The 15,228-nt window shown below is 45.2% G+C and overlaps 1 protein-coding gene across 4 annotated transcripts in view; it reads left to right on the top strand.

Annotated features, from left to right (window-relative positions):
- Window positions 1–4,429: 4,429 nt before the first annotated feature.
- NISCH (nischarin) overlaps window positions 4,430–15,228 on the top strand; it is a 32,715-nt gene continuing 21,916 nt past the window's right edge. For all 4 annotated transcript variants that reach the window (XR_012836997.1, XM_075761900.1, XM_075761899.1 and 1 more), the window contains exons 1-3: window positions 4,430–4,663; window positions 10,827–10,910; window positions 11,650–11,832. Coding sequence is in view for 3 of the 4 variants with exons in the window: in XM_075761900.1 (XP_075618015.1) it covers window positions 4,577–4,663; window positions 10,827–10,910; window positions 11,650–11,832 (354 nt within the window). In the remaining variant the exon portion in view is untranslated. The remainder of the gene's footprint in view (window positions 4,664–10,826; window positions 10,911–11,649; window positions 11,833–15,228) is intronic.

The raw sequence follows: 15,228 nt of genomic DNA, 5'->3' as shown, positions 1-15,228 counted from the left end.
CAGCAAATGTCCCTGGGGGCAGTGGGAATGGGGGTGTCAGGGCCTCCCTGTCCCCTCTGCCCACTGTCCCCAAGCCCACGGGGGGACGTGCTGCTGGGGGACACGCAGCTGGAGCCGATGCTCTGGGAGCAGCCGATGTCGTGTGCATGCAGGCACCGAGGTCGGGGGAATGTGTGGTCCCAACGCCGCGGCAGGGAGACATGTGGAAGCAGATGGAGCTTTGCCTCTGTTTTCTGCATTAGCTGGGGCTGCAAAACGGGGGGGGGGGGGGGGGTGTGGGGGGTGTGGCTGTCAGCTGTGCTTGATTTCAGGGATAATTCCCAGTCCTTTAGGAAACTGGGATTCACTTCACCCAACCAGCAAGCTCTCCTATGCCCACTGCAAATGGGGAAAACCCACTCTCCTGGGTTTACTGTGGATTTACCCCACCACGGTGGAAAGCAAAACACACCAAAGGCCGCCAAGCGATGACCGATGTTTTCTTGGTGCAGGGAACAGCGTTTAATCCACAGCAACCAAAGGAAAACCACTCTTTTTGGTGATTCAGGACTCCCTCTTGTGTCCAAAGGATGGCTCCAATGTCTCAGGGTGATGAAGTCTTGCCTCCAGCTAGTTCATATGGGCATTAGTTAGCAAAATAGAAAATACTATGAATGCAGCTGTGTTAGGTCTCATCTCTTCTAAAAATCCCTTCTCCCTTGAATAGAAATCATGTTGCATGCAAAAAAACCTGCTGTCCCTTTGTAGCACCTAGCCACAGCGGTCTTAACCAGTGACCCGGGGCGGTGTCAGCACGAAGTGAGGGCACAGGTAAGTGCAGAGCCATGTCCCCACACTACATCCTCCCAGGTTTTGCAGTCTTCCAAAAGATTAACTTGCTGCAAGCCTGCTGTGAGCTGCGGTCCTGTGGGTGCTCGCTGACCTTGATTTACCCAGGCTTCTGCTGGGCTCTGCCTCCTCCCCGCATGGGGATGGCAGGCACGGTTAGGTACGGCACGGTAGCTCGGGCTCCAGCTGCATCCCAAGGTGCCATTGCACTTAGTCAATCCGAGGTACCAAGGAAAATAGTAAAAAAGGTAAAAAAGAAAATAGTTGCATTTAAGGAATTGATTTTTGAAGTATGTTAGTCTTCAGAATTGGAAGATATTAATAATTTGGTTGCCTTGAACATAGAAAAGACAGAAAAAGCTGCAAAGGGTAGTGGTTATTTTGTTAAAGGGCATTGGAGCCTGTCCTTAGGTGAGGGCACAGGCTGGGATGGGGGACCTGTTGTCCCCCACCACCGAACCATCACCCAAACCCTCCCGGGCACTCCCACGGAGACCCCCCCAATGAAGTGCTGCCCCGAGGTGAACCCCTGCCCTGGGCTGCTTCCCCCGCCCCAGGATTCCCTGTGGAGCAATGGGTGCTGGCCCCGGGCGCTGCCAGGCACCGCGGCAGAGGGTGAGGAATTGTGCCTGGCCCCCTCCCTCCATCCCGGGAGGCAACGGCTCTGAGTCATCCCCCTGAAAACAGCCCCTGGGATGCGTCAGAATATATCTAGGGCTGATGCACAGCGGGAGCTCGAGCTCTAATGTTGCCTTCAAAGGGTCGCAGCCATGCTCCCGGAGCAGCTGGGATAAAATCCAGGTCGGGATGTGGAAGAAGGGTCTCTGTCTGCTTAGAGAGGGGAAATCTGGGCCGCTGCCACTGTGCACACTGACATGGGAAAGCCACGCTTCTGCTTATGCCCTACGCGAACGGAGAGTTGCAAAACATAGTCATGCCTGGAGGGGAAGGATGGAATCCATCTGGCAGCAAGAGATGATGTTCCTCCCAGGGAGGGAGGCACAGGTGAAGGGCGTCATGCCAACCTCTGCCTCCCTGCTTGCTGCTCAGAGCCAAAGCTTCCAGCATCCCCTTGCTCTCTGGAGCTGTTTGCTTATAAAAGAGCTGGGAATTGGGGTTTTGTAGAGAAACCCAGAGCCTCTGCTGTGCAAAGTGCAGGGGGAGGCTGCTGCGGCAGATATGGGGATGTCTCGGGAAAAACCATCTGTTCCTGCTGCTTCTCTTGCCGCCCTGTGCGAGACCCAGGGCAGAGACGGAGTGCAGCTATCTATAGCCTGAGGGGGGCTGCCGACACAAATGCCTTTAATCCGGGCGCATGGCTGGCTTGGCGACTCACCGGCTGTCGCTGCGGTTAGGTACGGCGTGTTAGCTCGGGCTTCAGCTGCATCCTGATGTGCCATTGCACTTGTCAGTCAATCTGAGTACCAAGGCAAGCACTTTTTTCTCCAAAATCTCAGTTCAGGTTTTCCTTTACAGGCAGTTGCAACCTACTGCAAAACAAGCTGAGGCATCCTTCAACACAAATACAAGGAAATAAAAAGCAGAAGCCCAACTAAGTTTCAACTTTATTTGAGGTCAGAGGTGTTTGCAGGGCTCCTTAGGCAGTCTGCCATGGCTCCGAACTGCAAAAAAATGCTCCAGCATCCCCTCTCCCTGCACAGGGCACCCCTCAAAGCCCTTTAAGTACTGCAGCTTCTTCCCCAAGGAATATGTATCACAGGCTAAATGGTCACCTGGAGCCAAATTTCCTCAGTTAAAACAAGTTTCCTTCAAGAAAAGCACGCTGACATCCCATGGGAAAAAAGATTCTGAGATTTTTACTGCCAACTAAAGCTTTCTTGGATGGTTTTAGCTGACCGAGCCCCCTTCCCCAGCCATGTCACTCCTGTTGATGCATCTTCTCCGGGAGCCAGGACAGGGCTGTCACACCACATGCCACCTCGGCGCCTGCAGGCAGAAACTGCTTTAGGAAGAGGAGAAGGGTACCTATCAAAACCAACAGACGTGCAAGCGCTGCAAATTGTTATTTAATTAAGGACGAGACATTCAGAGGAAGCTTAATTAAAGCTGCTCTCTGAAATCACTTATTATCTCATCAAGACGCTGAGCTCAGCAGCAGCTCCTGCTGGTACCGGGACAGGGCTAGAAAATCCCTCTTGGGCTGCCTTTACTATACGTGCTTTCTCCTTACACAATATCATCCTTCCGCTAAGTCCTGACCGAGGGAAAGCATTTTGCAGTGGAAATAAAATCAAAATGTGTTTATCCAGCTGCATTTGCAGAGGTGTGTTTGCTTATCTGCTGCCCTGGGCCTGGTTGCATCTGCCGGACACCGGTGTTAGACCTGTAGCGTTACTCCCCCTGTACCGCAGCTCCCTTCTGCCAAATACTTTCCATCCAGGTGACTTTGAAATCCACATGTGCACCCAGGGCATTTAGCACTTCTGCTATTATTAATGACGCTACACTGGAGCTAATTGCATCCTTCCTTAGGTAGCATAAGCAAGGACAGAGAGAGGGCACCTTTGTTTTGTTGGAAGGCGTTTTTTTACCAAAACCTCCTATGATTGCTCCTCAGGGCAACTCGGATTCATAGGGAAGAGGCCAAGGAGGATTCGCTCACCATCCTTCAGGGTTTTCCACTTCTATTACAAATTCCAGGCCGGCTCACTTTAGAGCGCACAGATTTTAAAGTCTTCCCTGTGCTCAGTGGGACAGCGCGTCGAGGTAAGCAAAGTTCCTAACGCCAGTGAAGTCACCCCAGACTGCACCCTGAGTTCACTCTGGGTTCATCCCTGAGGCCCTGGGCCGTGTCCATGCAGGTCTGGCCCATCAGCCCGGCTCCTCGGCTGTTTTTTGAGGTGGCACCAGGCACATTGGTTACAGCATCTCTGCAGCAGCACCTCTGCCCACCACAACAGTGTCCAAGCCTTCAGCAGCACATGGTGCCCACCGATCTCCACCAAGAACTGTGTGCAGCTGGGGGAAGTGCCGCTTTGCACTGCTGCCAGCGCCGCTTCCAGATCCAGGTGCTCACGGGCGCAGCAGCACAGCCCCACCACTATCAGGGAGAGCAGCCCTCTGCAGATGGGGACTGGCTTTTCTCTCTGCAGTTCACTCTCAAATGCCCAGTGCTAGTATCCACCTGTATTGCACCTTCCTCTGTTGCCATATCTGCACTGTGCATGTTATGGACACCAGTCTGTAGCTGCCTTCAGCCACCTTGGACAGGCCTTAACGTCTTTGCGCCGCCTGCATTGCAGTGCACTGCACAGCCTAGGGCTCTCCAGCGCTACTCTGTACAGCATAGCATTGCACATACACTACATTGCAGTGCACAGCACCGTGTTGCACTGCCCAGCACCGCAGAGCGCCGCACGGCGCTGCAGAGTTGCGCTGCCTCCCCCGGCGCCTCACAGCAGCGCACTGCGCGAACCCGCCTGGGAGAGCCAGCACGCATGCGCGCCCCGACACACTAAACCCCGCCCCATTGCCCATAGACCCGCCTCTCCCAGCGCCAAGCCCCGCCCCCAGTGCCAAGCCCCGCCTCTGTCACCGCCGGCAGCTGCCAATAAAGAGGCGGCGGGCGGGGCGAGCCGCGCCCTGGAGGGGGGGGTAGGCCAAGATGGCGACAGCTGGAGCGCGGGCCGTGCTGGGGGCCGGTGCGGGCGGCGGTGGCGGCAGCCGGAGGGGAGCGGTGACGGCGTGAGCGCGGCGGAGGCCGGTCCCCTGTGCGTCTCGCGGCGTCATGGAAGCGGCGGCGGGGGGCGAGGACGGCGAGGAGCCCCCGCGGGAGGCCCGAGTCCTGGGTTCCGAGCTGGTGGAGACCTACACGGTGCGGGACCGGAGGGAGGCTGCGGGCCGGGCGGGGGGAGCGGCGGAGGCGAGTGGGGAGGCCGTGAGGGACGTGCCAGGCAGCGGGTGATGGTGGCAGCGAGGGGGGAGGTGTGGGGGAACGGGCCCGCCTCGCCGCCGCCTCGGGCAGCCTGTGGGGTATCGGGGGGAGCGGGCTGAGGCCGGGGCTTGGTGCTGCGCTGCCTCCTCCTTAGTGCCGCCGGCTGTGAGGAAACCAGGCAGCAGTTCTCGGCTCGGTTTTGTACCCACGTTAAAGCCAAAGCGAGAATAATTTGGCAGAAGTTTCTGAGCGGTTTCTGCCTCTGCGGAGGGGCGTGTGTTCTGGGAAATCATCACAGACTGCGTTGGGCTGGAAGGGACCTCAAAGCCCATCTAGTTCCACCCCCCTGCCATGGGCAGGGACACCCTCCACTAGCCCAGGTTGCCCAAAGCCCCATCCAACCTGGCCTTGAACACTGCCAGGGAGCCAGGGGCAGCCACAGCTTCTCTGGGCACCCTGTGCCAGTGCCTCACCACCCTCACAGGGAAGAATTTCTTCCCAATATCTAATCTAAATCTCCTCTCCTTCAGCTTGAGGCCATTCCCCCTTGTCCTGTCACTACACACCCTTGTAAACAGCCCCTCTCCAGCTTTCCTGTAGCCCCTTCAGGTACTGGAGGGCTGCTCTAAGGTCTCCCTGGAGCCTTCTCTTCTCCAGGCTGAACAAGCCCAACTCTCTCAGCCTGTGTCCATAGCAGAGGTGCTCCAGGGTGTGTAGGAGCAGGGCTGAGGGTCTCCTGCTGGTGAAAATTGGCCCCCTGAGCAGCTTGTAGATTTGGCCCTTTGGGAGAGCTGGTGTTTGAGTGGAGCCTGAGTTTGCAAATGTCTGATCTTGCTCATATATGTGCATGTATATGTTCATATGATTATGAGAAATTGTTATGGAGTAAATGTAGCTTTTCAAGCTGGACTAAATGTAGTAGGAAATCTTTCCTTCAGGTGAAAATACTGTAAAACTCCCTCTTGAAAAACTGATCTTATTTTCAGAGGAAATCAGATGATTTGGAATAGACAGTTTTTCTCTTAAGTCGCAAAAAAAAGAGGAAAGATTGTCAGCAGTGTTTTAGTTTGGGGAAGAAATTAAATTTTTGATGTATAACTTTTTTAACTGGTTGCGTTTTACCAAGAGTTAATTGGTCTTTTTCAGGAAGAGGCTCATCATAAAACAAACCACAGCATAATTGCAGTCTGTAAACATCTCAAGCATATCACCCTTTAGTTATATAACTAAAAAATGTTTTCTGCTCCTACCTTATTTTAGTGTGATTTAAATAATCTTTTTTTTGTAGAATAGTAGAATGCACATAATGACATAAGGTTTCTTCCTGCTGTAGGAACCTAAAGGAGAAAAGGGAAGGGGGAGCAATGGTCTAGAAAGGCATTATTTGTAAAGTTGTGTAATAGTTACAAGTAATACTTCAGGTTACTCTCTCTGAAAAGGTACTCAGAGGAAACAGAGCAACAGGAGAGTGATTTCTGAGTTTTTGATAGGACAGAGCATTTACACAGCTGTAGTACATGAAGGGCCTAATCCTTTCCAACTGACAGCCCTGGAAACATCATTGTGTGGGAATGACTGTCAGGTGGTGGGTAGCCACATTTACAGTGAAAAATGTCATGAGTGTTCAGTGAAGGAGTTGGTTAGAAGCTTACAATACTTTCTTGAAAATTACTTCAGCTCTTTCTGTCACTTTAGTTACATAATGTGTATTCACAGAAACGATACTGCTGCTGTTGAGGTGTTACCACTGCGTGTGTTAGGATGTGTTTCATCCCTTAAGCGAGTTTGGTTTCACAGTCCCCGATCAGCCAAGAGGCATGGTGAGACTTGTGGCATGGTGACTGGAAACTTCCATTTCAGGTGTGAACCAAGACTCAGCAGTGTTCATGTTGGTGTTGAGAATTTTCATGAATATTTTGCAATACCAGTGAATGCAAAATTCAAGTTTAGTTGAGAAAATGTCACCATGTTATCTGCCACCTTATTCCACCAGATGTTGTGGACACAGGAGGTGAAATGTTAGCTACTTTGCTGCTTCAGCCTGCAAACTAGTACTGTGGTATAGTCAACCTTTGGTAATACCATTAATGTGCTAGATTGAGCTGTAGTTCAGGCGTATCACTTTGCCACAGGTAGTGTTCAGCAGATCAGCTGATAGTTGGGGATAACATTTTAAGCTGCTGCAGCTAAGCCCAAGGAAGCTTATTTTTTCAAGGCCAGATTTCTTTTTTAATGATTATGGTTTGGGAAGTATAATGCTGTTTTTCTTGGAAGCTTTAAAAGTAGGGTGTTTGAAAGGCAAGATTTACCAGTATTTGATCCTGTTTTGATTCTCTTGCTGTGTTTTTGAAGGAGTCGTAGCATTAGGCTTACGTGTGTGCAAAGCTCCTAAAACTGTTAGGACTCCAAGGCTGCAGCCAGTTTGTTTGAGAAGAGCCAAGCCATTAGAAATGTAGGAATAGATCATTAAACAAACCCAGAAATTTTATAAAATTATTCACAAGGTGAAATGTTTTACAAAAATTAGCATTTGTGTTTAGTGTTCAAAATTAAATTAGTGGCACTTAAGGATGTGATAAAGACCTGTACCAGAGCAGAGGTGAAGAAATTAGATGGTGTGTCAGTCAAATTTGGTAAAGGTGAGAAAGTAAATAGAGCAGTAGCAAACTGTGTCTTTATCCATTAACATGTAGGTGTCAAGGTGGCAGTGGTCCTATTTACATCCTTGTTTTTTAAAAGAATAGTTTTTCTTTTGGCATGTGTGGTTCCCATTGTACTCTATTTCAGAACTCATAATCTCAATAGAAGGAGACTTATTTTAGTGACATCCTTTTGACAGTTGTGAGATTAAATCCTGTAAAATATATCAGGGAGGCCCACAGTTCTGTGTAACTTTGAAGGTACTTTTAAAAATGTGGTTCTTGTTGGAGTTGTTAGGGTGGAAGGCAAGGTATGGATAAATCCAGCAGGAAAAAAAAATACTGCACTTGTTGATGCTTTTTCTGTTGGGTTATAAATGTATGAGCACTTTTACCAGGTATTTCTCCTGCATGTGCTGGTCCAGCTAGATGCTTACCTAAGACTGCCTGATTGCTAGAAGGCCTCAAGGCTGCCAGTGTTTTATTTGTTTCCTGCTATGCATTTGTTTGGCCTAAAATTGCCTTCCTGCTTTTCCTGTCTTATGCAGCTATTTTTAATATAAATACTAGCTTTGATATTTAAAGAAAATATTGTGGCTTCCTTGAATGGGTGTAAACTGACTACTTGAGGAGGCAGGGAGGATGAGAGGTGGCTGCATCACTGCTCTGGAATTTGGAACGTACTGGCTGCAGTCACACCTGTGTCCCAGGCATCCTGTGGGCAGCTCTGTCATCTGTAAAGTGAGGTGCTTGTCTTTTTGTTGACAGTACTGAAGTATGTCAAGTTGGATGAGGGATACTGTAGAAATGCAAGTTTTCCATGTAAAGTGAGATGGGTGGGTTTTTGTAATGTGTACAGGAGGTAAACAAAAGGTGGTCTGGAATCACTGCTGTTCATTTGACAGCTGGTTTAAAAATTATACATCTTAAAAAATTTGTAGTAAATGTTTCACCTTTAAATATTTAGGGAGATGAAGCCATGCTGTTCGACAGTGTGAATACTTAGCTGCAAAGAGTTTGAAGTGACTGGTTAGAAAATCATGAAAAAATACAGCACTGCAGATATGCTAAACACTTTACAAAGTAGAACTTAGCCAGAAGAACTGACTTGTAAGAAAGGCATGCAAAATTTATTGCTCAGAGTTTGGTAGAGACATGGAGAGGAGGAAAACCTGTGAATGTAAACACTCTTGCATTTCAGCTCATTAGAAATGCAATTTGTGGCATAAATATGGGTGGAGATTTCACATGGTATGTTTATGTCTGGGAGACAGTACAGCATGATAGAATTTCATCATGTCTCCATGTATGCCTTCTAGCAGTTGGCTTGACAGGCAGTCCTTGAAGAATCTTAAACTGTATGCCTTGTCATATTTGTGCACTCAATTGAAGGTCATATATATGACTTTTTCAGAAACTTAGCACTTCTTTGCTTTAAAATGATTAATTTCTGTATTGAAACAAGTCTATGCAATACATACTGCATTTGTATTTACTCCTCAAGATAATGGCACCTTGTGGATTGATGTGAAATCAGTTGCTGTCATTCTGCATACTGATGCCGTTTGAGAGGTGACTATGTACTGCCAGCTCTGGCTGCATCCCAAGTGGGGAATGGTATGGCTTTTTAAAGATTTAATTGGAGAAATTGTATCAATGCATGTAAACAGTCACTTGAACAGGTATTTTCTTGACCAGACTATTCATTTGGCTCAGTGCTGTGCTTCCAGAAGTGCGTGGTGCTTGCTTTTTCAGCAAAAACCTTTATAATATGTTTACTCTGACTGTATCGTATACAGAGACTAGAGGCATTCCTTCCTTGTCTTGTGAGCTGTCAGTTGGGAGCTGTGAAGTTTACTGAATTTTCAACGTCTAATCTGAGGTTTTATGCATTGCGTACTCAATCTGCATTGCATTTAGCTATACTGCTTGATCTGCCATAATTTAGGACAGTCAGCTTTTAAAAAGAACTAGTCTTTTTATTATGGCTTCTAAATGTAGTATTTTTTTAGTTCTAACTTTAATCATCTGGTTTCTTTGAGTCTCTCCTTGCTTTCCTCAGGGTTGTGAGGAACTTTTGAGTGCTCAGGTTATTCCTGTTCTGGTTTGTCACCGGCACAGTGAATAATCCTGATCTGCGTCTGCTTTGCTGTCACACTGTGTTGGGAAATGGCAGGCCTTAATTGAGACTGTAATTCTGTGTAGGCATTCATCTGTGTTTTCAGTACTCATCCGAACACTGACGTGTCACTTACTGCATGCTCTAGTCAGACATCTTGATTCAGTTCACTGCAGGACTTTGGTTTTGGTCAGCAAGCTGGTGTCAGATGCTTACAAAAATATGATTGGTATGAGATATAGTTCATCTTTTAAAATGCAAGTGGTGTTCTATTTAATGTTTGGTATTGTGCTGGTCTATACTAACAGTAAGTGAAAACTGGCCCTTTATGTAACAAATCGAAACTGTTGATGCTTTTTGTTTTTTCCAGTGGGTTTAGCAACTAGATGTGCATCATTCTTATAGCAGCCATGAGTCAGAGCTGTGTGATCTGTGGTAGTAAGCAAGATCTCAACTGTATTAAACGGTTTCAAGGTTTGATTACAAATTGGTGTTTTTCCCAAGGAATATAGTTGGATTCAATAATACAGTTTATTTAATTTGTTATTTTCAAGTAGCTGTAGAACTGGTTTTGCTGAGCCTTGTTTGTTTTCTACTTTGTGTTTTATTTTGTACTTTTAAAGTTTCTTTGGGATGGCTTGCTTCGGGTATCCAAAGGTAGATTGTGAGTTCCTGCAGAACTAGTAGTGTTCAATCTGGAAAGTCACCTACAATGAAAATCTTGAATTGTTTGGTACGTGCGTAGTTAGAAATACTTAGTTTTGTGTAAAGAAACATTGGGTTGCTTTAGATAACTGTAGTGATTCTTTGGGCACGGTTGTAACTCTCAGGAAGCTGTCTTGTGTGCTTTACCCTAAAAGGAATAAAAGTTAACATCCAGCCAAAGGACTTGTCTAGGTTTCTGAAAGGTTAAGCTCCAAATTTGTTCTTAACTGTGAAGTGACAGCAGAATGCTTGCCAAGTTCCTCCACCTGTTGTGGAGGAAAAGAAGAAAGGATGCTGCTGTCTCAGGCTTGTTGTGGGTAGCCATGAATACCAACTTGACTTAGCAGAAATCTTCAGAAAAAAGTAGCTTAGAGATCTTGGTTGTTAACCTTTGGGTTTCAAAAATAAAAGCAATTGCTTTACATGAAGAAACATCTGTGTGTTTTTGTGCAGAGCAGGTTTGTGAATGAGATTAGGTATCCTACATCAGCAAAGTCACCTTAGAGTTTGGATTAGCTTTTAGTTAACTGTGATGCTTTAAGAATGTAAAATCACCTTAGTGCTACATTAATCAGCACATCTCACAGCTTCTCTTCAAGACATGCTTTGCAGTTCTCTTACTTTAATTTCTTCCTTTCAGGTATACATTATTCAGGTCAGTGTTGGCAATCATCAGTGGACAGTCAAACATCGTTATAGTGATTTCCATGACCTGCATGAAAAGGTAAGGATATTAAAACTGTGGCCTTGATCTATTACAAAACATCGTACAGTTTTTGTAGTTCTGTTGCATGGGACGTAAATTCTTTTCTCAATAAAGAGCAAGAATATCTGCCAGATACCATCTGAACTGCAGACTAAATCCTTTTTGTATGAACAATATTACTTGCCTCTGTTACTCTCCTCTTGAACTGGGGGAGCTTGGCCTGGACAACTTTAGCGTTGGACAGAAGCTTGTGTCAACAAGAGTGGACTTCAGGCTAGAGTCATTAAACCTTTTGCCAAGAGTTGTTTGAGCTGATCTGGTAACCGAAAGCTGGATTGGAGCAAAGACTCTCTTCTGGGAGGGGTGGATTATAAAAGTGTCCTTAGACAGTAGCATGGGGTAGTTACTAACCAGTGCTGATTAAAAACAGCAAGTGAAAATGAGGGAAAGTCCACTATGTTCAAGATCGGGCTACTTTCTCAAATGCACCAGTAATTCTGTTCTGTCACCTTGGTTACATTCCGCCCTGTGGTACTGTGAGTGATTCTCTCAGAAAACCTTATTACTGAACTTCTCATAATTTTATGATAAAATATTCTTTCTGAAAAATTCCTAAGATTTTGAAGTAAATTTACTGAGGTAATTTTGGTTTTGGATTTTACCAGGATCAGGCAACATTCTCTTAATGTGTTCTGTTGCATCTTTGGTGCAAGTTCAGGTTGTGAGTTGGGTAGTCACTTTGGTCTTTGTCTTTCAGCTTGTTTCAGAAAAGAAAATAGATAAAAATCTGTTACCTCCCAAGAAGATTATTGGAAAAAATTCCAAAAGCCTGGTGGAGAAAAGACAAAAGGAATTAGAGGTCTACCTGCAAACCCTGCTAGTCAAGTTCCCTGTCACTGCTCCAAAAGTTTTGTCACAGTTCCTACACTTTCATTTATATGTAAGTTATGTTTTTAGCATATAAAATGGAGGCCTGAGTGTCTTTCCCTAGTTCTCTGACTTGGAGACAACTGTATGGAATCTTCACAAAATGACTGCAACTGCTCTTTTTCTGTGTTTTGCACACTGTAACAAACAAAGCATATTTTTAAGATTTTTGACACCACTTTTTATTGCAGTAGATACTGTACTGGGAAGTAGCGTGGGTAGGGACTCTCTGGAGAAAATAAATGCTGGCAGGATAGTTAGAAGCTGTGAATAAATCTGAAGCTGGATTGGTTGGTAGGCTGAGGTCAGTAGTGCTGTCTCTCTGAAGGAACACTGCATAATTGATCCACACACACCCCCCTACTTAGCAGTTAATGCTTAGAGCTGTGGTTGATGCTAAAGCTGTTTCCAGTAGCCCAAATGAAGAAAAATGGTGCTTCTCCATGAGCAGCACACTGATGGAGTGGCCTCTGGAGAAATAGCTCCAGCCAGCAGACAGAATGTTACGGTAAAGGATGCTTGAAATAAGAAGCAATGGCTTGCTTTTGTATTCAGATTGCAATTTGTTCGTTCATCTCTTGTGGATAATTAGGCTTTTTTGCAGTGTGGCATCATGTTGTAAAGGGGAGAATGAGCTTCATAAAGAGGAAAATGCACTGGAGAACTCAGTGAAAAGGAGGAGCAGTAATTGCTTTGGGGTGGGATGTGCTGAGATGATTCTTCATGGTTTCATATAAAGGCTTCAGAAATTTGTCACAAGTGAGCCATTAGATTTGTTAATTAAGCTTTAGCAACAAAGAAAAACCTGTGTTAGTTGTGTTGCATGAATGTAGTTATCCTGGTGAGACTTTAGAGTTGGACTTAAATAAACTGTAGCAGGTTTGCGTCATAGTGTTGCTATTGCCCTGCAGATTTGAGTGAGAAGGACTAGTTTGTCATGAACAAGCCCTTGGAAGTGGATTAGAGGTTTTAAATGTATTAAAAATGTGTGTGATAACATAGGGAGAATTCTGTTCAGATGGAGCAAACTTCCTGATCACCAGGAAGTTGCATAATTTTTCTGTTCTCTTGCCACTCTCTCTTAAATAATGTCTGTTTCATTAATTCAGTGCTGTAAATTCAACAAAGATTTTTATGCAGGCAGAAATTCTTCCTAGTCCTTGTTTTTCAGTTAGACTATTTTATTCCTCTTGCTGTAATGTTCATACTTTCTTACTTTTCAAAAAAACTAGCATTATTTGGATATGAATGCTTCCCTGTTTCTATACTGTGGTTGTGTATTACAAGCAAAGTTGTTGCTTAATCTGCATTTCTTTGCTTAGGGGAGTCTGGCTTGAGGTATAAACTCAATTGTTTTTGCTTAGAACTTTAGAGTACTTTTAAATATTTACAAAAAAAGTTAGTTATTCAACAGAAAAGCTAAATATTTACCACAGCAATTCTATTGGAAAATAACTTTCCTGCAAAACTTTGATCTTTTAAATTATCTTTAAAATACTAGACAGCCCATGTGCATGCTTAAGGCAATATAATGCCTGAGGCATTGTAATGTCTGATATTGCCTCATTAGTTTATCTAGGAAGGCTGCCGATGACACCAAGCTGTGTGGTGCAGTTGACACATTGGAGGGAAGGGCTGCTATCCAGAAGGACCCTGACAGGCTGGAGAGGTGGGCCTGCACGAACCTCATGATGTTCAACAAGGCCAAGTTCAAGGTCCTGCACGTGGGTCGGGGCAACCCCCAGTGTCAATACAGGCTGGGTGGAGAATGGATTGAAAGCAGCCCTGAGGAGGACGACTTGGGGGTGTTGGTGGATGAGAAGCTCAACATGAGCCAGCAATGTGCACTTGCAGTCCAGAAAGCCAACTATGTCCTGTGTCACCTGTGGCGGGCGGTTGGAACTAGATGGTCTTTGAGGTCCCTTCCAACCCAAACCATTCTGTGATTCTGTGATTTTTTTTGTCTATTCTTATTTGTAGTATTTCCAGTAGGGATTATTTAATTTTATTTCCCAGGTTAATAGAACTAAAATGACATAGAAATACCTACCATAAATACATTAAAACCTCTCTGAAGCCTTAGTGTCACAGGGAAAAGCCAGGTACAGCTTGGTAAAGAGAAGCAGTTGCATGTGACAACATTGTACAATATTATTGTTACTTTGACATTGAATAGGATGTATACAGTGATATGGGGATGCTTATTTTGCTGCACTGTCTTATACTTTGTCATCTTAGAAGATTTGGTTTGTTAACTTACAGATAGAAGCTTTTGAAAGAAAAGAATTGAGTACCCACAAACTACTGTTCAGAGACACCTGCAAACAATGGACTTCTGTGGGGTTGATGCATATAAGTAGTTATGGCTAAGACAGAGGTCTCTTGTAGATCTGACAGAGGAATAGAGTTGCTTTTTTAGGCATGTTGGTCACTGAACGGTTCAAGTGATAACCTTGTTTCAATTATAAATGTAGAAAAAAATGTCTACTGTGTGTCCCAGATGACGAAAGGGATACAGAGTATGGTTTTCAATTAGGTCTGTGCATACCAATGAGTGTAATAGGCTTATTCAAATGACAGTCGGAATTGTTGAATGTTGTTTGGAATTCAGCTTCTAGCTTGTTCTCAAAACTGTGGTGTGGAGGCTTTGTTCATCCTCAGTGAGTGGGGTTTCAGTTATACTAAGAATGTGCTTGTCTAAAATGCTTGCCTCATCAAATGAGCTGAACTGTCTGCTGCAGATGGCCTGTGGATTTATTCCCTTGTTATGAATCATGAGGGATTTGTCAGTGAAGTAAACTCATCAAATATTCATTTTGTGGTGATCCATAATATCTGTTTATCCTTTGCAGCTACCTTAAAATGAGCTGCATGTGTCCAGGGGAAGCTTCACTATCACAAGTAGTTTTTTTGTTCTTTTTGTGGGCCTTTGAGAGAACTGTTGGAAAAGCTCAGAACTATTTCTGGACTTCCACAGAGCGTTTGCTTTTTTGTGTAGTATGCCCAGATGGGAAATACTTGTACTGATCTTTGTGTGCCTTCAGATTTAGAAAGGACGAATTCCTGCACTGAGAGTTTTCAGCCTTTTTCTTTCCTCCTGGAGCTGTCAGTGCCTGGAATGGGGGTTGAGCACTGGTGTAGGTCCAGGAGGGCAGAGAAGATAGAGGATGGTGAACAGGGACTTTGAATTATTCTGCAGCAAGCATCATAGAGTTGAAGTCCAGAAGACTAATTTCTATATCTCTCTTCTTCCCTGTAGACTTGTTAATCTAAAGTTATCAGTGTATTAGTGATATTCCAAGGAAATGTTCAGTGCTTGATGTATTAGGTTAGTCTTAATGTTAAAATTTGAAGAAAACTATACTTGTAATAGTTTCTTCAAAACTGAGCTTTCTTTTACGTTGGGCTA

The sequence above is a fragment of the Balearica regulorum genome, chromosome 10 (genome assembly GCF_011004875.1).
Source record: "Balearica regulorum gibbericeps isolate bBalReg1 chromosome 10, bBalReg1.pri, whole genome shotgun sequence".
NCBI classification, from domain to species: domain Eukaryota; kingdom Metazoa; phylum Chordata; class Aves; order Gruiformes; family Gruidae; genus Balearica; species Balearica regulorum.
Note: the sequence above shows the minus strand (reverse complement) of the source record. Positions and strands in the feature narration are given on the sequence as shown.